Source organism: Protopterus annectens, chromosome 6.part1 (genome assembly GCF_019279795.1).
Source record: "Protopterus annectens isolate FY-2018-M chromosome 6.part1, PAN1.0, whole genome shotgun sequence".
Taxonomy (NCBI): domain Eukaryota; kingdom Metazoa; phylum Chordata; order Ceratodontiformes; family Protopteridae; genus Protopterus; species Protopterus annectens.
This window is the reverse complement of record NC_056738.1, coordinates 518,882,032-518,905,290: the sequence shown is the minus strand read 5'-3', so window position 1 is coordinate 518,905,290 and position 23,259 is coordinate 518,882,032. Positions and strand designations below refer to the sequence as shown.

Below are 23,259 nucleotides of genomic sequence, written 5' to 3'. Positions count from 1 at the left end.
TGAAATTGATCATTTTGTCTTTGTATTGTGGTATCATTCTAGGTGAAGGTAGTATGCTACTCAAGGTCAGGGTCATACCAGCTTGGGCTACATGATCAGAGAGCTCCTCAATGCCTCTTTTCATGTAGTCCAGGGAGGTATGTCTTAGATCATATATAAATATATAATATAATATATAAATATATAATATATATTTATATTGTATATATATTTATATATATATATATAGGTTTACTATCAAATTGTCGATCCCGTTTTGTGCGACGCGCATTGCCCGAACGCGGAACTGCGAACGTCACTACACCGACGCCCAGATGTGCGAACGGCAAAATCGCCCCATCCGACCCATGGTAGCATGGGTGTGGAGGTGTTGGCGGCCGGTAATGTCGATCGTCGGAGTTTAGCGGTTTCGGTTCTATCGAAATGGTTTCGGTGTTTCGGTTTGCGAAAGCAGCGTCGATGGGGTCGCCGTCACGGAGTGCATTCGAACATTTAATAGTAAACCATATATATATATATATATATATATTATATACAATATTATATATATATATATATATATATATATATATATATATATATATATATATATATACACATTCATATACACACACACACACACAGGATTACCCTGGCATAACGCCACCCGACCGTAGCTCCCAGTGCCTCTGTTGAGTACAGCCAATGGAGTTATCCCCAGGGTGAATTTTCTGTTTCCCATCCACTCATCAAAATTTCTCTTGAAGAGGGTCAGCGAGGTGCTCTGTTTGACATGTATGGGAAGTCTGTTCCATAGCATGGGCAGTCTCTGGGTTATGAATCTGTCCCTTCAGCATTTTCTGTTAATTGTGGTAATGAGGTTGAGGTCTCTGGAGCATGTGGTGTGGAGGGTTTGGGATTCTTTAGATGTAGCTTTTCTAACAGAGCTGGGTCAGACATGGCTTTGTCAGTCAAGCAGAGATCGCCTCTAAGTAGGTGATATGAGAGAGGGAATAGTTGGAGTTTAAGTCTGCCTATATAAGCCATGTGTTTAAGGCCCAGAATCCTCTTTGTGAGGTACTTTTGTGGCCTCTCCAGTTATTGCAGGTGTCTAGTGAGGTACACGCCAAATAGGGCATTGTACTCGATGATTGGCCTAATGAGAGAAGAGTAGAGGGAGATAATGACCTCTTTCTTCCTGGATGCAAAACCCTTAGTAATGAGATGTGCCACATAGGACTTTGACCACAGTGGCAATGTGGTGATCAAAAGAGAGGTTGCTGTCAACCTGTGTACCCAGATCTCTTATAATGCCTTCTGTGTTCAGTGGACTACCATCAATGTGGTAATTCATGGGAACCGAGTTTTTCCAAAGGGGATGATATTTTTTGGCATTGAGCTTAAGGCCATGGTTCTGACACCAGATGGTCACAGTGAGGCCCATTCTGTAGGATGTCAACATCACTTGGGGCGTTAACAGCAGCTCTCAACTTGCAATCGTCTGCAAACTTCGTCAGCCGGAGTCCCTTCATGTTGGCCTGGACTTCAGAGAAGTAGATACCAAACAGGAGAGGACCCAGGACCGAACCCTGTGGAACTCCACTCGTGACTAATCGGCAGTCTGACAAAGTCAGCTACTTTCACATTGTGGGTTCTATCTGTAAGCCAGTTTGCAACTCACCTAGTGATATAGGGGGTTGCTGCCATGCTTAGTGAGTTTTTCTATGATTCTTGAGTGGGGAATGGTATCAAAAGCCTTGGCCAGATCAATGTAGGCTGTATGAACCACCTTGCCTTCATCCACAGCTCTGGTGACGGACTCACAGAAGTCGACCAAGTTTGAGCAGGCATGATCTACCCTTCACAAAACTGAACTGTGTGGGATCCAGAGTTTGGAGATTCCCTATATCCTTGTTTTATTAGGTCCATGATGATGAGTTCCATAGCTTTGCATATCAGACTCATCAGGCTAATGGGGCGATAGTTCCCAGGGTCTGTAGTCGCTCCTCCTTTGTGAAAGGGATGACTGCAGCAATGAGCCATTCGGCAGGGACAAAGCCTGAGGTGAGGCTGTGACTGAACACGGCACACAGGTGAGGTGCCAGTTCACTCTGTAGTTCATGTAGAACACAACCAGGGATATAGTCAGGTCCCATAGAAGCTGTATTCTTGGCCTTGGACAGTGCTGTTTTAACCTGTGCAGCAGTAATACTGGGTGCCTGGCAATCTACTGGTATTGTGATTGGTCCTTTGGGGGGGGGGGTAAAGTTGGCACTGAATCTGTCAGCCAGTATACTGGCAATATCTGTTGGCTCAGTATAGGAAGTACCATTGTGCAGTAGCTCAGAGCAAATCTGGGTATTGCCGTGGAGATTCTTTACATAACTATAGAAGGCCTTGTGGTTGTCTTTACTATCTGCTGCAATCCTGTTTTCATACCTAGCTTTATATTTACTTTTTTTAACCTGTCCCACAGTGAGCATCCCATCACCCATCAAAGGCATTTCATCTCCATTTCCAGATTTCTGAACTGCTCTTCCATCACTGTACTGGTTTCAGTGCCATGCAGGCATACTGGTCACACCACTGTTTAGTACACCTTACTTTTCAGCTTCTTTGGCATTCTTGTGTCTCACACCACCCCTGATACGTTGTCCCAGTTAGCCGCAGCCCTTCTGATTTTAGCTTTAGCCTCTGCATTCAAATTTCCCTTCTCTTCAACCACCCTTCTAGATACTTGAATCTGTTAAGTGTTCCACCATTTTCCCCTAGGTTTGCAGCTTTTTCTGGATTGGCCATATTGCTGCCATGACAATGTCTTGTCCGTACTCAGTTTCTTCCCAACTGCCTACAATTTTGCATTCCATTTCACTATCATTTGCTGAAGTTATATGCATTCATTGTTCTGCCTCCTCCAGCCTGTGTGCTAAGGTAGTCTAGCACCATTAATTCTACCAATGTTTCTGGTACTTTGAATCAACACAAGACTGCCAAAGTCAGCTTTATTGAACCATGTCTTATGTTTTCTTCAAGTCTAGGAATGCACAGGTGGCCTCTAACTGCATTTCTAGCTTCTCCACTGTCTGCCCCACTGCAAACATTGGGATGGCTCTGCTGCATCCTGATCTGATTCCAAACTGGTCATCTCCTATCTTTCTTTCCACTACTCTGTGCATCCACTTACTAATTACCCTTTCCAGTACTTTCATGCACTGTGACAGGAGACTGCGCCATCAATACTGCCCCACAGCAGTGACTGTCCTCTTTTGCACTGGAATGCTTACTCTCTACTCAACTAGAACAGTAGAAGTTCAAATGATCACTGCTGCAGTAGCCTTAACTATACGGGTTATATCCTGCATAGGATATTAATAGACAGCTTCCAAAGCTTCATAGGACATTTCACATGCTTAAACCAGTCAGCCAGCTCAAGCAGAGCTGACTGAAAAGACAGGTTTGGGTGCCAAGTCCATCATATCTTTCATGCCAACAGACAGAGGGAGGCTGAGCCCTAAAAGTACAATGCTAAGAAAAGTACAGTTGTTTAAGAACATACTATAACAGTAGATGCCCCATTGATCACTGCTGCAGTATTCACAATGAATGGGTTTATCCCCGTGGATGTCCGACCAGGGTACCAAAGCTTTACCCTCCCAGGATCAAACATCCAACATGTGACCTCAGCTCATAAGTGTAAGGGTATATAGGCAGATGTACAAATGTACTTCTCAGACTATATCCAAGAAAACCCCTGGGACTGAGAGACTGGTCAGGTAGAAGGAGCTAAGCATGACATGGTAAGAAGGCCCATTTTGTTCCTAGATGCTGTCCACAGAATAGGGACAGAGAGAGGACAAAGAGTGGCAGTGAGATTACTGAAAAGGAATTTTAGAAGGAAAGAATTGTGGGAAGGAATACTGCAACAGTGATCAGTATGACATCTACTGTTATGGTAACAGTGATCAGTATGACATCTACTGTTATGGTAAGTTTTTACACAATGGTACCATCTCCTGACTGAAGTCACTGTTGCTGTATTCATAGGTGATTCCCAGAGTTGAAAGAAATCGTAAGGATGGCTGGTTAGTTACCTGCAGAATTGTCTATGAGACCCGAAAGGACAGACCTAGTGAAGACAGTACTAGACCTTGAGAAGCCATTAATCCTGCAGTGTTTAACGCAGGTGTGTACACAGAGGACCAGGTGGCAGCATCTAGTACGGTCCTGGCATCTACTCCTTTGTAGAAGGCCCCAGATGGTATTGCCCAGGATGAAGGAGCTTGAGGACATGAGGCAAGGACTTACCATGTAGAGAATAAGAGCAGGTGGCTTTAGAGAGCCATCTTGCAATATTTTGCTTAGACATTGGTTGGCCCAATTTTGAGTGTCTAAAGGAGACAGATTTTCTAAATGAATTTGGTTTTGTCCAGATGGAATTTTAACTGTCTATGAACTTCTAGGGAATGCAGAAAGCTTTCCCCCACTCAGTGTGTTGGGAAAGAAGGCAGGAAGATTTTAGAGACCAGTTAAGTGACCGTCTGTTCACAACTTTAGGCATGAATGAAGGGTTTGCTCTCAAGGTCGATAGTTTTCCAAATGTCTGCAACATTAGCAAATGGGAAAAGCTTAAACTCGCTACTTTACCGAATCCCTCAGTTGTCAAAATAATGAACATACTCCCTAAAATTTTATACCACATTAATGCCACTTTCATGAATAATCCAGCTACCTTCTTTAATAAAATAAAAGTTCAACTAGCAAAATGCATTTGGTACCTGTAGAGTACAAGAATTAGTTACAACAAACTAATACTCCCAAAAGAAAAAGGAGGCCTAAGCCTTCCGGGCTTCCAACTCTACCATGAAATAATTAATGCTAGCCGCATTATTCAAATAGCTAACTACGATTCACTGGGTAATGAATGGTACCCATTACAGATTAAATTATTTCACCAAAATATTATTAAAACTAAAATTAACCCGAAAGTGATTCCCTTCCTAAATCGAGAAACCCTTAAGACATTAAAAATTCACCCAGTTTTAATCAATAAGTGTGAAATTTTCAAGAAACTATTAATATCAATGAAATTAAAAGATATTATTACTCTTCTACAACCGATACACAACAATCCTAATATAAAACTATCAAACTATGTTAAACTAGGATAAATATCCAGTAATAAAAAATCATGCAGTATGGGACTTACAAAACCTATCAATGGAAAACATCAAGAACATACTTAAAGCAAATAATAAATATAATGTGATAACAAAATAACTAAGGATATTATTGTAAATGAGCAAGATATCAAGAAAGCGCAACAAATTCAAAAGTTGCTTTTATACAAAAAGAAAATGCTCTCAAACACATATAAATCAATAACTAAAATTAAATATCAAAATACAATCCTATTTTCAAAAAATTGAGAAGAAAAATGCAGTAACCTGACAGAAAATCAGAAGGAATTAGCCATTGGAAACACCATAAAACTGATGCCATTTAAGAAACTAATAGACACTCAGATCATGGTCTTCAATAATGCATACCATACACCTGCCCATCTTAACAAATTTAATCCATCTAAGTCATCTTATTGTCCTTTTTGTCCTAATAAAGAAGCTGATATTCTACATATCTTCTGGAGCTGCAAAAAAGTTTATAAACGGTGGTGCTCAATGAGATTCCTCTTAGGAAAAACAGGCTACTCAAAATCTACTCTATCACGGGAAACAGCAATACTACATATTTTCAAGAGCAATAATAACAGCCTCACTAAACACATCACTATAACACTCTGTGCCCTATTAAAATTTTACATAGCTAGAAAATGGCTGGACAGATCCAAACTTACTTGGACAGACTATAAGAACATGACAAAAAAACATGCATTAGCTAAGAAGCTGTATACCAAAAGTCAAAAGAACCAGACATATTATCAGAACTACTGTAAAGCTTTAATTGATATTTTATCATAAATGGCAAAGTATGCGAAAATGTCTTTCGGCTTTTCCTGGTTAGTAGTCGCAAATGACTGGCAGTGAATTTTTACAGTGCCGAGTTGCCAGCCCGACGCCCAACCTTCAAAAAAGGCACACCCATTCATGCACGCATCTACCTGCAGGTCTTTTAAATGTCACTCAACCGCGGGGAGGACAAAGTTATTAAACATTCTCTTTAATTAGAGTAGTAACAGCATCAACTAAGGTGACATTTTTGTAAATATGTATATATGTATAGTAGTTTAGATTTTTTGTGTATCACTAAGTTGGTGTTATGTCTCAAGATATACTCAATGTATTACCATAATGTACAGGTCAATTGCTTTCTATATTCATATATCCTAAATGAACCATAACACAATCATAACTTAATTGTAATCCTCTGCTGTTAACTTTAGTTAAATTGAAATTGTTTTATTACAGTATGTTAACACCTAGTTTAATAACTTGCTCATGTTATGCAAATTGTAACATCAACAACTTCTATTGTGCTGTATATCATTTTTGATTTCATATTATGAAAAATTTTAATTAAAAAAATGAGAAAAAAAAAAAAAGTTTTCCAAGTGCAGAATTTGAGGTTTGCTTTGGCTAATGATTCACAAGGAGGCAAAGTAATTTTTTTCTTAGCACGAAGTTGACATCCGAAGGAGGGGTAATGGGCTTCCTTGGTGGTCTAAGATGTACCACTCCTTTAAGGAATGACTTGACCTCAGATCTGCGCATAAGAGGAAGACTGAGGGGCAGACAAACAGAGACTGCTGACAGGCGGGCTTTGATGGAAGAGTAGGCCAGACCTGTATGCATGAGCTCACACAGACATCTTAGTATGGAAGGTACCTGTGATTTGTTAGGGTCTTGTCCATTCCTGTGGTACCAAAAGGATTTCTCTATCTACAATTTGAGTGTTGAGTCTCCTAGCTTCCTGGAAAACTTTAATTATGCCCTCAGGAAAGTGGCGCCTGTAAGGTATTAGAACCCTATCATCCACAGCATTAGGTTCAGGGATGACATGTTACAGTGTAGTACTGACCCCTTCTGCTGTATGATGTAATCTGTTTGCAGCAACAGTTTGTAGCAGCTGTCTCGGGTTAGGTGAAAAAGTGGAGGAAACCAATGTTGTCTTGGCAAAAAGGAAATCACTAGCAAGAGTTTTGGCTTTTCTTTTTGTGCTTTTAGAAAAAGGCCTTGGGATGACAGGTAGAGGAGGTAAGGCATAGAGTAATCTCCCTGCCCACCAGAAGCATTTGTCCTCCAGGGTGAAGGGCAAGGGACCATGATGCAAAACAGGGGGAGCTGTTTATTGGTCTCTGGATGCAAATACGTCCATCTGAAGAGTCCCCAAACAGTATTGAATGTCCAGGAAGGCCTGTCTGTTGAGGGTCCATTTGTGACGATCCTCCAAGGTCCTGCTTAATGCTTCTGCCAACACCATGTCCTGTGATGGAATGTATATGGCTACTAAAGGCATGTTTTTTTTCAGTGACAATCTCCTAGGCAGTCTGTGCCAAACTACACACTTTGTAGGACCTGGTTCCTTCTTGTTTATTAATGTATCATGTAAATGTGGTGTTGTCTGCGAACATTCTTGAGGATCTGGACTCCAGACATGGGAAAAGACGAAGAGCTTGGATGACTGCCCTAATCTCCTTCATATTGATGTGTGCTTTTAGTAGTTTTGATTGTCACATGCCCTATAAGCCCTCATATGCAGTCTGGCTGGAGGGAGCACTGGAATAGTTGCTTCCCTGATTCACAAGTCCCTTAGTATTGCGCTTGCTGGGCATTGGCTGCAGAAGATCAGATTCTGAAAGTAATCTGCAAGGACCTTTACTTTTTCCTGAGGCAGGTAGGCCTGGATCTTTTATGGTGTCCAGTTGTTCTTAGCTTATGGTGAACCCCAATTGCGAGAGGAGGTGGAAGTTTAACTGGAAGTGCTGCAGGAGTATCAGAGGACAGGAGGTTTGGATTAACAAGTTGTCTAAGTACGGAAAAATGTGGATTCCCTATGTTCGACAAAAAACAATTACTGCTGTCAGGCACTTTGCGCAAACTTTTTGAGATGACCCAGCACAAAAACTAAGGAATCTCATGCAAGGGGTGTGAACTGGAACACAGAGGTAGCCATCTTTTAGATCTAAAAACACTAGAAAAGCCTGAAGCAGACTGAATGGAAGCACAGCATGTATGCAGAGTATTTTGAAAGTTGTCATTTTCAAAAATGTGCTTAGTACACAGAGAGAGAGATCTAATGTGCGTCTCCATTGCCCTTCTTTCCTTGGTACAAGGACATTTCTGGATTAAAAAGTACTTTCCTACAAATTCCTGGGCTATTGGTTCTATTGTGCCTAATGCCTGCAATTCCTGCAGGATGGGTGGAAGCATGTGCATATGACTGGGGGGGGGGGGGCATGCCATTTACAGGAGTGATTTCCATCCAAGACATGGTGTAGCCCATTTTTATAACAAAGATGGCACCCATTAGTCTAACGTAATCTTCTCTCAGGTGGAAACTGACTAGCTCAGGTGGAAACTGACTAGGTGAGCCTTTTGAGAGGGGAAGGGCTGCTGGGGGGTGGGAGGGGTGAGACTACTTAGATAAGCAGAGATTTGTCTCAAAAGGAAAGCCTTCTAGAAGAAGAATCTCACTGTGGTTTCTTTAGGAATCTCTTTCTGGGGGCTTTCCTGTGTTTCTGGCAGTCCCTAGGATCCATTCTAACAATTCCTTTGGAAAATGAGGCAGGAGGTTCAGAGAATGCAGCCAAGCAAACTTCCTCAAAAACAGTACCAGGGGCTGTAGCCCTGGAGGAAGTATCAACAGAGTCATATAAACAATGTAAACTAAATAGAGACTTGTGCAAAGAAGCAACCAAATTATTTAAACAGATTTTTCCACACAAGAAAAAACTGCAGCAAAACTTTCATCACTTTCACAATTAGAACATACTTTTAACATAGGAGCCTAACAATTTAAAATTCTGAAAATCAAAGTTCCAGTAGCATACACTTTTTTCCCATACTTATCAATAATTTCCCCATCCTTATTAGAAACAATAAGATTGGAATTAACCATTTAAAAGCAATAGGATTACCTAAAGATACAGTTGCTGGATCAGGTCTGGAAAAATGTTGAAAAACTTAAGATTGAGGAACTTTTTACATCCTGTCAGCTTTTTTAGGGCAGCTGGCTGAGTATCATGGAAACTGCAGGCAGTAATATACACATCCTCCAAAGCTGCCACAACTGGAGTAATGGCCGAAGGTTTCTGGAAATCTCTTCTGTAACAGCTCACAGTATTTTCTGAGGGGACTCAGAAACCTCAATGTTTTCCCACCGAGATCACTAGCATATTCTGGAAAACAGTCTCAGAGAAAATCACACACAGAGAGATTCAGAAACTGATTTCCTCCGAGTCTGAATCAAAAATCTAAGAAAACCATGCATCCGCCCTTTCATACTTCTGTCCAGATTTTGAATCTTGAATCTCGTCAAAATAATAGAAGCTACTTTATGAGAAGGATCAATAGCCTAAATTAAACCTTAAGGCAGACCCAGTAAACTATTCCTGTCTGATGAACTTTGAGGAGGAGTAGATACAGGTGTAGTTTTCCCATTTCTTTTGGGCAGGGAAATGGGGCCAACAATTTTATTAAAGGCACCAACCTCTTCCCCAAAAATGGGCACAACATTCTGACAAAGCATTGAAGCCTTCCCTCTTATCTCACCAGGAGTGATAAGACTGGCACTCCCTTGCTCACTGAGGGGATTCAGTTGCAAGGACATGGTTAACTCCAGAGCCATAGTGTGTTGTAGGTGCTACAACAGACGACTCCATGGAAAAAGATGAGTGGTGTGAGATGCAACTACTAGCCACAGTAGAGTCACCCACCTATGGTGGAGGCACATTTCTAGTCCATTGTGGTGGCTGTTTGCTTAACATTTTCTTTTTGTGACTAGAAGGATCAACAATGGGAACAGTTTGCTCTAAGGTCAAGCCAAAAATAGTGTCTCTTTCATTATGAAAACAAGCAGCAAAAACAGGTAAAAGTCTTTAAAAAATGTCACCTTTTCCACATAAAAACACAGTAAAAAGCACTTTAAACACTCGCAAAAAAAAAAAAAAAAACTCACAAACTGTCACCCCAAACATGTAAAATAAACAATTTCTCCACATAAAATTTTTTTCAATAACTTTAAACTTTTAAACTGACAGGACAAAAGAGCACTCTTGTTTAAAGGTACAATACGGTCTTGTCACAGTCCATTAAAACTCAAACTCCTAGCTTTAAAATAGCTTTCGTGAACAGAACATGTTATACACAAACAACTCTTTAAAATGGAAAGGATTTTGCCCCCAAAGTGAACTTATCCACCCCACAAAAGAACAGCACAAGCCAACTGCCAATTCTCAAAAGCTTCAGAGAAGCAGCTACAAAGAAAGCTCTGAAGGGCTTGACACTCAAAAACTAATGGTTTGGGTGAACAGAAGTTGTCCTGAAGCTTTCAAAGCTGGTCACCTGTTATATCCTATGCAGAACATAACTCATATAGTTAAAGCCTACTGCAGAAGTGATCAATATGATGAACATACACCTTTTTATCCATACTGTTATGACTACCCCTCCTCAGCAGCCATTCTTCCCTTAACTCACCCTACATTCTTGATCACATCTACAGTGACCTCACCTAAGCCTGCTAATTTCCCACAGTTCATTTTCCTTAGTGCTGTTCTTACTTCTTCCAGGGGTCTTTCTTTTTCACTGCAGGCTGTGTTCAGGAAGTACAGCTTCTATGGTGTTTTCATCATTCAAAAACTACTTCCATCTGACTTTGAAGTCATGTGTACTGGTGAGCGGGGTGCTGCTGGCATCCCTTATGAATAGTGTTTGATGACTATCTTCTTTGCCTTGCAATCTAATAAAGTTTTTTTGTGCTATCTGCAGAGTCACTTTCCAGAAGCTGGTAGAGTGCATATAATGCCTCGTTCTTTGCTATTGCAACTGCTCTTGATCTCTTTGTTAGAGGACAAGTATTTCTTCATAGCCAGGTTCACACTTATCTCCCTCACTTTCCTGCATTCTTTCTTTGTTTTGCTAACTTCCAGGACTTCTGCATTCCATCACCAGTTTTTCTTATGTACTTTAGTTCCAAAAGAATGGTGGGGTAAATGCATTAAAGAAGGAATGAGATACACAGAAGAATTTTAGAATAGGAGGCAAACAAATGGATAGGTGGAGTGCTCTAATAAGGACTTTTTCCATTGACAATCCAGGAAGAGCAAAATGAAGATCACACCCAACAGTACAAGACATACACGACATGCAACTATAGACTATAGTAAGACTACACATTTACATCCCTGAACACTGGACTTCTGCCTTAAAGGTCATGTTACTACACTTTAGAACACCTATAGCACACTCTTTATATGATGATAGGAAGTCCGATTGTGTAAAATAAATAAATAAAATACTGTCATGTAAATACATGTGTGTGGAAAGGCCTTTTTCCATGGTTAAAGACCTTGATGCTACCCGCTGATTCAAGAGAAGGGATACAAAAAATAAAGTCTGGGGGATGAAAAAGTCCAAAAAGTTGTGGACAGAAACAAAACAGTCGGGAGAGTATCTGAGATTTAGTAACTTAGTGAAATCTGTAATCTTTATGACAATCATGCAACAATAATGGCTAATTTGTGAATATCACTAAGACAGTACCACTCCCTTGCCAAATAAAACAATTTGAACTGAGACACAAGGCCATCATTTGTATCCTGTAAATAGAAAAAGGAAGAAAGGAAGACTAGAACAGAACACTCTTCTTATGGCAACATACCTGCTTTCTCTGGGATAGTCTTGGCTAAGACTACTTGCTGTTTTGAGTCTAAAGTACTTGGCTTTTGTAAGGAAGTCCTAATTTACTGTGGTCTTGGCTACTCAGTATTCTATGCGGCCTGCAAATTTCAAGTCCTTGTCTTTGCCAAGACAAACATCAAGGGATATAAACTTGGCCATCTTCATGGTTGATGCTGAGAAAAAGCATGCAAACAGCACAGCTACAAGCTGTTCTAAGGAGACAGAAAAATGAAGATCAGCCCAGCATTATGGAAATCACACTGGTGGATTACATAAGTGAGAGCGGCTATTATGCCTCCCGTGGTACAATGTGTCTTTTTGGGCTAGCAGCCCTGGGTGAGATAAAAGATGCTGCTGCATTATGCAGGTACAAAGGAAAGGGAAATAGCAACAGATATCAGAAGTTGAGCTGGTATGTAAAACATTATAACATGTAATGCTGTTACCAGTCTACCACGTGAATCTGGATAAGAAAACAAAGTTGAAAGGACTGTGTTCTTCAGGAATCTGATCAGTGAGAAGGGATGAGAAAACTGGGAAAAATGAAATAAACAAAGATAGCCCGAGTTCTTGCATGTGCCTCTGGACTTGCACTGAATGCCCCATAAACAAAATATATTTATGGATTTATGGAGTTCTGGTGATCAGGTACCAGCCAGTCAGGGTACTGTTTTTAATGAAGAATCAAGGAGAAACACTTCCTCATGTTAATGAAAACAATTTAAGCCCACTGTATACAAACACAATTCTAAGAAGTATGAAGTGTAAATGCCAGGAATACATAATTATGTCTTGTAAAGTTACTACAAACTAATAACATCCATAGCAAGATAATTTTATTTGCAAAACTAAGTGTTGGGTAGTGACAGTATCCACAGTTTAGTACTAGGAAAGGCTAGGAACAGAATATGTGACTGTATACAGGTTTGTCATGCAAGTTTCGCAAGCACTGATGTTTAGGTGACACTAGTGTATAAACATTTGTTTCATTCAAGGAAATAAGGCTCTCATTTGTTAAAATAATTCAGTGTGTTATTAAAGAACCACTGTGTGGGATTCTTGGCAAGGTTGGCAACTTTTATTTGGCTGGAATGACAGTGCTGCATACTTTATTCCCAATGGTCTTTTTTATCCTAAAGGAAAGTGAACTAGCACAGAGTTTTTAGAATGCAAGGTACTGGGCAAGAGTAGGCATTCAGGTTTGTCAACTGGGGTTAGTTTGCCTGTTATTCTAATCTGTTCAGAAATTCCATCCTCTAGAGGGACACAAACTTTACAATGCATGGGTATACTGCTATGTTCTGTAGTAACACAGGCTATTCCTTAGAAAGCCAGGAACATTTTGTGCAGGTCAAAGGCAGTCTGAAATAGGAGAAAGGACTTTTTTTTTTTACTAGAACACCTGAAAATAAAAGAGCTTTGGAGAGCTTTAAAAATACACTGGGTGATTAAAAATGGGTATAAGAAATCAAAATCAGATTGACAACTCATGCATCAATCCTTTTAAACACTGCACAAGTATCATAAATATCATCATGGTAGCAGCAAACAGTGTACCAAATTGCTCTATATTTGGTTACAAAGTCCTCCTGCACAGATGCACTCCAACCATGAATCTCAGATTACGTGAAATGGCAGAATTGCATTAGCAGATTTTACCTTGACAGCGATCTTCTGTGAGAGGGGACTTTTTTTAATGCACTGCAAATGATATGGAATAAAAGATGGACTGAATAGTTCAAATGCCTGGAGATGTAGCCAGTAAAACCATGACTTGTACTTACCCTGTTATCCTAGACCTCCAGTTTCGATATGGATCATAGAGTCCTTCACAGAAGGACAGTGAATGTCTCACAAAATCTTCAGCAGCAGACTGGTCTTCCATTTCCTTCTCCTTTGTTCTGCTCTTTAACTACAAAGACAGAAATTCAAAGAGGCCATGAACAAAAGTACTGAGTGCGCACTCCAAGGAATGTTTAAATCAAATTTGTGCAACCAAAGCACTAATCAGATAACATCAACCAACAACTGAAATAGCATGATATAAATATTATTTACTCATTCGTTAAATGGCAAGTTGATTGGTATAATGGACAGTTTTTAGCCATGATCCAAGACATAAAAAAATGTATAACAAAATCAGAAAAAAAAAAGGCAGTGCAGAGTAGATTAAAATAAATTATAAAGTAAGAATATACAGTAACATACAAAAGCTGAAAGAAAACCATATGAACTCAAAACAACAAACTTAGTACAGGATACAAGAGGAAAGGCTATACATTTCATGTCTTATGGAAATTTAATAAATACTATTAATACAATCTATATATGAACACGTTTGTATTTCATTCATTATCCAAGTAAACATAACAGGCAAAATATCTGCTAACTTGAAGCACTTCGGTTTTAATAATTTTCTCTGTCACATAGTTCTGCAAGAGACTGAAAGAATCAAATGCAATACCTTCTGTACCTCCACAAAATAAATACTCCCAGCATTCGAACATTAAATCTTCATCAACAAATAAGACAAGCTGAATGGACAGATTGATTAATCGACACTTCCCCCATCTCTTGAATCATCTTCAGTTACATATAAAAACAGAACAGTACTCTTGCCTAATACAAACCGTGATAACTGAATGGTGCCCATAAATTCATCCCAGGTCTAAAATGTTTTGTCTTTCTGGAGGCAGGAAGTGCCATAGGGTGGGTATCGTCAAGGGGATTAATCACACTTACCATGACCTCATGTAGCTCATTAGCAGCTCAAAGCCTTAACTTTTGTTTTGAAGTGCTAGAGACACAAACTTAGTAACTAACATAAAAATACAACAAATGTTAAAAATCAAAGAATTAATATATTGTCAGGTACCTCTCAAATTGTAATCTCAAACAAAATGGAAAAGAATATCTTCCCAAATCTGAAGTACATTTTAACAAGTCTAACATTCTTTAGATGAGTTTTCTCCATTTTTAACCTGTTTACAGCTAAAGCTTACCTTTTCAGAACATAAAACTATAGAGGAAGAGCTTGCAGTTACGTGAAGGGCAAAAGACGGGGGTAAAGCTTTATGTATTAAAAAGCAACCATTATATGCATTTCACTTTCATTATTCAAAAAACAGCAACCATTTTTAAATATTGAAAAATAGTGTTCTTTATAAGCTTTTAAAAGCACCAGTCTACAAATTTTGTTTAAGAAGATCTGAAACAAATAATTCTGGAAAAAAGACTATGTAATAAAGACTAACTGTAAAACTTGGTAGGGAGCAAGGTGAATGCAGGGATTGCAAATAACAGTTACTTTAAAACAAGCTAAACAAGTCTAAATCCAACATGCCCTGCTTGTAGTGCAGCAAGGTCAAATCTGACTAAAACCACCAATCCAATAGCAACGTGTGGTAAGGATACACAGTAGTCCAGCCAAACACTGTTGCATATGCTGCTATGCAGACAAAATTTAAAAGCTATACCTTACAAGTCACAGCTAAATCAGAAAAAAATTAAAATTAAGCCTGGAAAGAGCAAAATTGCCCAGAATGCTAGCAATTTCTTACTCCCTCAAGAAACAAAAAAAGCCAGGAAAGCCCCAAAAGAACACAAAAAAACGGGCACAATAAACAGTATTAACAGAATGGCAGATAAGGCACACTGAAAGCACAGATGGAACTTGATGTATATAAAAAAAAAATACTCCTCCAGTGTCTTTGGGAACAGTAGAAAGATCAAAACCCGGAAAAAATTATCAATGCAGCAGCAGTGTACAGCAGCCAGCCAAATAGAGAAGCAGTTCCTACTATGCAGCACAATATTAAAGCTACATTTAAAAGTTTTCAAAGTATATACGTTAATCGAGAGCAAAAGTAAGGACCAATTTCGATATTTATAACTAAACAATTTATTGTAGTAACAGTTGATAAGCGCTTTCGCTATGTAATAGCTTCATCAGATCAAACACTTTCTGTTATACAGGCTATATAAATACTAAAGTAAAACATTTGATCTGTTCAAATTAACCAATCATTAAAACATGTTAATTAATTCCTTTCTAAATTTAAAGCAATAATACATAGATAAAGTGCATAGTAAAGCTTTAAAATACATCAAAATATTCATCATCTGACAAATATATATTCTAAAACATAGAGTATGTACATAACATAGTTTTAATAACTGTATATATACACATAAAAATAAGGCTAAAATGTATATAAAAACTTTTATATAAAGAACTTTCATATAAAATGTCCTATATAAACACTAACTACACATAATAAACTTTACATTTTAAAATCAGATACAGAATCAGGGTAGAATTCCTAGATGTTTTTGTACAGAGGTTACATAATGGGCTTATCAATACAGGAGTATATCGGAAATCATGTCATAGTAATATGCTGTTGCATAGATCTAGTATGCATCCACCACATATCTTCAGAAATATCATTAAAGGGCAGGCATTGAGATGTTCCAGATTAAATCCACTAGAAGGCGGCCTAGAGAAAGACTTAAGTTTAAAGAACAGATTAATAGATAGAGGTTATAAAATTGATGAGGTTGATCAATATATTGATCAAGCCTATGATTTACGTGACACTAAAGGCCGACCATATTTTGGTCCTTTACAGAATATTGTTAAAACAAATGAATTATTGACACCTTCGAATGTGAAATTCTCAACTTGTTATACAACAGATCTTTTTGAAGTTAAAAGAATTATTGGTAAACATTGGGATATACTAAAGGCAGATGAACATATCCACCAGATTGTTGGTGAAGAACCCTCTTTTTTATATAGAAATAGAAGTAATTTGAAAAGGCTTTTATGTTACCTAAAAAAGGATAAGTATCCTATCAATTCAGGCCATACAAAACAATGTGGGCACTGTTATTTCTGCATTTATATTGACAGCAATACAGAATTTCATCACCCAGATAATGGAAAAGTGTTCTATCTTAAGGTTGATGCCAATTGTAGGACCAGTAATGTTGTTTACCTGGCAGTATGTAAAATATGCTCATCTTTTTATGTGGGGAAGACAAATCGCCCACTACGTGATAGGATAAGGGAGCATATATACAATATAAGAAAAAATAATATGCAGAACGCTTTAGCTAAACATACTTTTTTAAACAGTATTCATCATGAATTTCTGTTTAGGGTTTTGGAAGTAATTGAGCCTGATATGAGAGGGGGTAACATAGTAACACGTACTGAAGAAAAAGAAAACAATTGGATTATTTTATTGAAAGCAGATAGAGGTTCAGGACTAAATGATAAAGTATCAATTAAACCAACACTCAGGCAATGTAGACATATAAAGTAATTCTAAGAATTTATAGGTATCTTTAATATTTAACTTTTTACTAAACATATTTACAATATATAATATATCTCTTTTTTAAAATGTAAAGTTTATTATGTGTAGTTAGTGTTTATATAGGAAATTTTATATGAAAATTCTTTATATAAAAGTTTTTATATACATTTTAGGCTTATTTTTATGTGTATATATACAGTTATTAAAACTATGTTATGTACATACTCTATGTTTTAGAATATATATTTGTCAGATGATGAATATTTTGATGTATTTTAAAGCTTTACTATGCACTTTATCTATGTATTATTGCTTTAAATTTAGAAAGGAATTAATTAACATGTTTTAATGATTGGTTAATTTGAACAGATCAAATGTTTTACTTTAGTATTTATATAGCCTGTATAACAGAAAGTGTTTGATCTGATGAAGCTATTACATAGCGAAAGCACTTATCAACTATTACTACAATAAATTGTTTAGTTATAAATATCAAAATTGGTCCTTACTTTTGCTCTCGATTAACGTATATACTTTGAAAACTTTTATTTGTTCTAACGAGAGCATTTGCCTATGTGAGCAGCACTTCTATTTATTTGATACATTTAAAAGTCACAAACAATTAAAAAAAAACTGCAAATTAAGTCAAGAGCAACCAGAATGCCTAGAATGCCAGCAAACTTCTACTTTCATTAAACAAAACAAAAAAGTGTCCCAAGCAAAACTCTAGACAAATAAAAAGCATTAACAGATTAGCACATGCATTGAATTGGATTAAAAAACGTCCCTAAAGTCTTTGGGACTGGACACAGCCCAGCCAAACATATTTTATGACGCATTCAATATACCTTCGGGTAGAATATACTAAACCATTTTCATAACATTCAGATGGAACATACTAGGTCATCTTCATAACAAATTGCTCTTGTTTTGTTGTCATAACATGTTTTTTACTCATCAGAAGAGGTTCCCTCTGATATTCTTTGCAAGAAAGTCTCACAATTTCACTTTCGCTACCTTTCTTACCCACAACAGCCACTGCTGACCACTTCCCTATTCTGCTCATATTACTACAAAGATGAATATCAGTCAGCTCCCATCTACTTGGGTTATTCAGCCATGATGTGTACAGGATATGTGCACAGTCCTACTCTCTGAACTTTTGCAATGACATTAAACTTTTTGCTTCAGATGAGTCTTTTTGCAGACATTTTCCAGACAGAGATCTTTAAGACATACCTAGTAATATTTTCCATAAACATCTGACTGACAGCTCAGTGACACAGAGGTCAGTACTGCTGCCTCACAGTGTATAAACTCCTTTTCAAATCGCAGCAGGACAGCTTTCAAAACAGAATATGACACTGAATAGAAATAAATCAGGTAAAAAAAGTGGATGGATAAATATTTGATCTCTACTTTTTGCAATCATCAGGCCTAAGACCAGGTTGTCTAAAATGTATGCTTGTTTTCTGGAAACAAATTACTTGCAACTTTTTGTGGATGCATCAACAATCTACATGGGAACAATACAAAATGCATAAATATTTGGCTCATTAACCATACTCCTCCATTTCCATGCATTCTTAGCCAAATAAATGTATTACTATCACTACATATATCACAAAAGAATTAAATTTTCCACATACCACTTTTCCATTTACAAAAAAATACTGCTGGTAAAAAATGTAGCAACATTGACAGCATTAATACAGCTGCCCACTGTGGTAATGACCTTTGTAGAAAATATGTTTTATGAAATCAACAGAAGAGCAACGGAACAGTCAGAAGTAACAAAGGAAAATAAGAACTTAAATATGAGAACCACAGTTCAGAGTTCAGGATGCATAACCCATAGTTAACAGCAAACTGCAGAAATGAGACATAGTCCCCCCTTCAATACAAAGAAAAGAAAGGATAGAAAGCCCTATGAACAAATGAATATGATGGATAACACCTTCAGACAAATGCTGCATGACAAAAGACAGGGCAAGAGAGGAAGATACTACCTATTTTTATACCACACAAAAAAGTACTTATTGAACATTGCTGATATGTTACATTAAAATTACAACTACAGTTTATCGAAGTATTACCTACAGCAAAAGAGACAGAACATTAATTGGTGCTTACTTAATACAATATACAGAGATTTCTACACTCAGGTTTCACTTTAATTCAGAAAGGGGAGAGAGAGACACAGAGACACAGACACTCCTGAAACTCAGTTGACAAAACAAAGATTTTTTTTTTAATACACAATACAAAACTCAGAAATGGGCAAATCAAATAATGCAATATCAGACCTTACCTGCTGGATGTATAAAGTTGTCAAGGCAATAACATGATTTATAAAAGAACAGGTACCAATTTCTTCAACATTTGAAAGATTCCTAGTGAAAAATACAAAACGTCATTGGAAATTGTGGGAAGCTAGACATTCTCATTCCTGAGAATGATAAGAAAATAAAAGACATTTGATAAACTGACTGTTTACTACACAATTCTTAACCACGTTACTAAGTCTGCTGCTATTGTCTTACTTATATTATGTGTTACAAAGTGTGTACCAATAAATTTACACCATAATTCAGTAGTACCAGTGAGTTAGTATTATGACAATGATTTGCCTAATCAGTGGTTTTAATATGTCAAGGAAAAGTTATGATGCATATGCCCTAACCATGTAATCACATTATAGTCTAGTAAGACTAAGGTTTTGTACCATTATACAAATACTGTATGAAACACAGGCTCATAACATTTCACATTGGCTGAAAAAAGTGCATGTAAGCAATACAGGTACAATACAGTTGTATAAAGAGACTTGCCATAAGAGTGGCTGTTTGAATGATCAGTGCTGCAGTAGCCTAAGCTATATGGGTCATATCCTGCATAGGATACAACCCTTGTCCCAGCTTCCAAGGCTTCAGGGCACCCCTCCATGTGCTGAAGGAGTTAGCCATGCTTGGGATGGAGGGATAGGCTACTGCAGTAGTGATCATTCAAATATCTACTGTTATGATAAGCTTACTTACATAATTGTACTACGTTCATCATACTGCTCACTGCTGCAGCATTGTTCAACATACAGATTACTGCTGCAGTAACCAAAGCTATAGGAGTAGAATACCACAGCTTAAAACAACTGGAAGGTAGAAAGGGAAGGGTCCAGGAACCCCTGGAGAATGGTCCTAGCAAAGCCTCACCTAGACATGAAGGAGGAATCTAGCTTGGAGTGCTTTGTATAAGTATGTACACACCTGGAGTCCAACCCCTTTCAAAAAGTCACAGATGAGGCCAGGGTCTTGATAGATTATGCCTTGAGCCTGCCTGGAATAGTTTTGTTCTGGTGGGAATAAAAATTTTAAAAATAGTCTGCTTTGACACAGGTTGCCCCTTCTTACATTCACAACAAATGAAGTGAATGGACATTTTGAAAGAAATTTATTCTGTTAAGACAGTACAAGAGTTGTCTGAGGACAGCCAAGGTATAAAGTATTCTTTCTCCTTCATTTTTGGGTTCAGGGAAGAACACAGGGAGATGAATAGTTTGGCTTAAAGTAAACTCAGATGCTTATCTGAGAACTAATATTTATTTTTTGCCTAAATAAACTGTCTCTGTTTAAATGGAGATAAGAATTACCCACCATAATAACTTACAACTCAGATACTCTTATTGCAGAGTTCAAAGCAATCAGTAAAACTGTGTTCCATGACAAAAATGTCAGTCAGATGAGCTGGTTCAAATGGTGCAAATGTTAGTTTCTCTAACACAAAATTAAGATACCAAGGAGAAGCCACTTACTTTCTTGAAGGTTTCTTATGCAATACCCCTTCCAAAAACGTTTTGATAGGAGAATGCTTTTCAAGTGGGAGATCCATGAGCAGACATGCTGGAAAAACAGATCAACCTTGACAGACCACAGGAAAATAATGGGTTTATGTTAATTTATTGAAATTTTACTTTGCAAAAATTCATACGGTCTAGACCACATGATCGATAAGAAATATTGAAAACTAACAAATAAATGGGCACAGAAGTGAATGGAGGCTGCAGTACAGCAGGGATTGGGGAACGTGCCCTTTTCCCCACTGTAGTGCAATCTCACAGTTAGTATATAAAATTAGCAAGCGTGGTTGCTCCCTGCAGAAAGTCTGCTCCCATTTTTTTAATTATTTTTTGATATTTAAAGTTGTTGATTCTGTGGCCTCGACCATATGAACTTCGACAAAGTAAACTTTTGATAAACTAACAAACTTAAAAGTAGCACACAAATATTGTAAAACCAGATAACCACTAGCCCCGAATGGGTGCTGGTTATGTTGTTGGCACCAACTAGAAAACCCTTTCCCCATTTGCTTATATACAATTTTCTAGTAGCAGGCTTTCTTACCTCCATTATTACCTGCTGTAAATCCTCAGTAAACAGGTGCCTAAAAGGTATTAAGACCCTATCATCCAGGCAGTATTTTAAAATTGTTTGCGGTCAGGATGTATCAAACGTACCTGTTCTTGTGCGAATACATCCAGTCTGTGAAGAAGCTGGTGGCAATTGCCCCTGGCCAGTTCTAAGAGAGAAAACCACTGTTGCCTTGGCAAGAAGGGGGTCACCACAATGATCTTGAGGGAATTCCTTCTGAATCTTCAGAAGTACCCTGGATAAAAGTTGAAAGGGTGGAAAAGCATACAGGGACATTCTTGTCCAAGGAAAAGAAAAGACATCTGTTTTCAGGCCTTCTTTGCACGGAGTCCTGGAGCAGCATTTTGCCAGCTGTTTGCTCAGAGAGGAAGCAAAAAGGTCAGCCTGAGGAACTCCCCATAGATGGATCAAATCTTGGAAAATCCCCCAATCTAGTTTCCATTCATGAGGGTCTTTGCCCAGTTTAGCTCATCTGCCACCCAATTTTGCTCGTACAGAATGTAGGATGCCTGTAGAGTGAGGCTGCGTTGCAAAGCTACACATCATGCTAACATGGTTTGTCTGCATAGGTGTTAAGATCTGGTTCTCCACTGCTTGCTTGTTTATGTACCACATCACTGCAGTACTGTCCATAACAACCTGGAGTGGTCCTGGGGATCAGAGGTGATTAAGACAGTTGAGTGTCTTGATGAGGGTAAGCATCTTGTTTATATTTATGTGCTTGGGTCCATCTCTGCTGCCCCAAACACCCTGCACTTTTACCTCCCATGATACTGCTCCTCAAGCAAAATCTGAAGCACCTGTGGTGAATGACTACTTTGGAGCAGGAGGGGAGAGGGTGAGACCTGGATTCAGAGATATTGAGGTCTGCGTCAAGTGATTTTTCTTCTCATATACAACTGGAATCTGAAAAATATAATGACTGTTGGTACAGGATCAGAGAGACTTTGGATGCCACTGTACCCTTCTCATGTGGGATGCTGCCAGAGTAATAACACTAAGGAGGGAGAAAAAGGACCTGTACCGATTGGCTAGACAGAGGGACCGAGCTAGGAAAGATGTGCAGCAGGTAAAGGTGATACAGGATAATGATGGAAACATACTCACAAGCGAGGAGAGTGTGTTGAGGAGATGGAAAGAGTACTTTGAGGGGTTGATGAATGAAGAGAATGAGAGGGAGAGAAGGTTGGATGATGTAGGGATAGTGAATCATGAAATACTTCCTCCTTGCTAATCCATTGTAAGGATAGCTATGAAGAGGATGAAGAATGGAAAGGCTGTTGGCCCAGATGACATACCTGTGGAAGCATGTTGGTGTTTAGGTGAAATGGCAGTGGAGTTTTTAAACAGATTGTTTAATGAAATCTTGGAAAGTGAGAGGATGCCTGAGGTATAGAGAAAAAGTGTTTTGGTGCCGATTTTTATGAATAAGGGTGATGTGCAGAGCTGTAGTAACTACAGAAGGATTAAATTGATTAGTCACAGCATGAAGTTATGGGAAAGAGTAGTGGAAACTAGGTTAAGAAGGGACGTGATGATTAGTGATCAGCAGTATGGTTTCATGCCAGGAAAGAGCACTACAGATGCGATGTTTGCTCTGAGTGTGTTGATGGAGAAGTACAGAGAATGTCAGAAGGAGTTGCATTGTGTTTTTGTAGACTTAGAGAAAGCATATGA

General features: G+C 38.2%; 1 protein-coding gene across 1 annotated transcript in view; it reads right to left on the bottom strand.

Annotated features, from left to right (window-relative positions):
* The window catches only part of NBEAL1 (neurobeachin like 1), a 2,263,075-nt gene that overhangs the window by 1,943,976 nt on the left and 295,840 nt on the right, over positions 1–23,259 (bottom strand). The window contains exons 7-8 of the mRNA XM_044075407.1: positions 19,470–19,551; positions 13,619–13,746 (exon numbers count right to left, since the gene is read on the bottom strand). Of these exons, the coding sequence (XP_043931342.1) occupies positions 13,619–13,746; positions 19,470–19,551 (210 nt within the window). The remainder of the gene's footprint in view (positions 1–13,618; positions 13,747–19,469; positions 19,552–23,259) is intronic.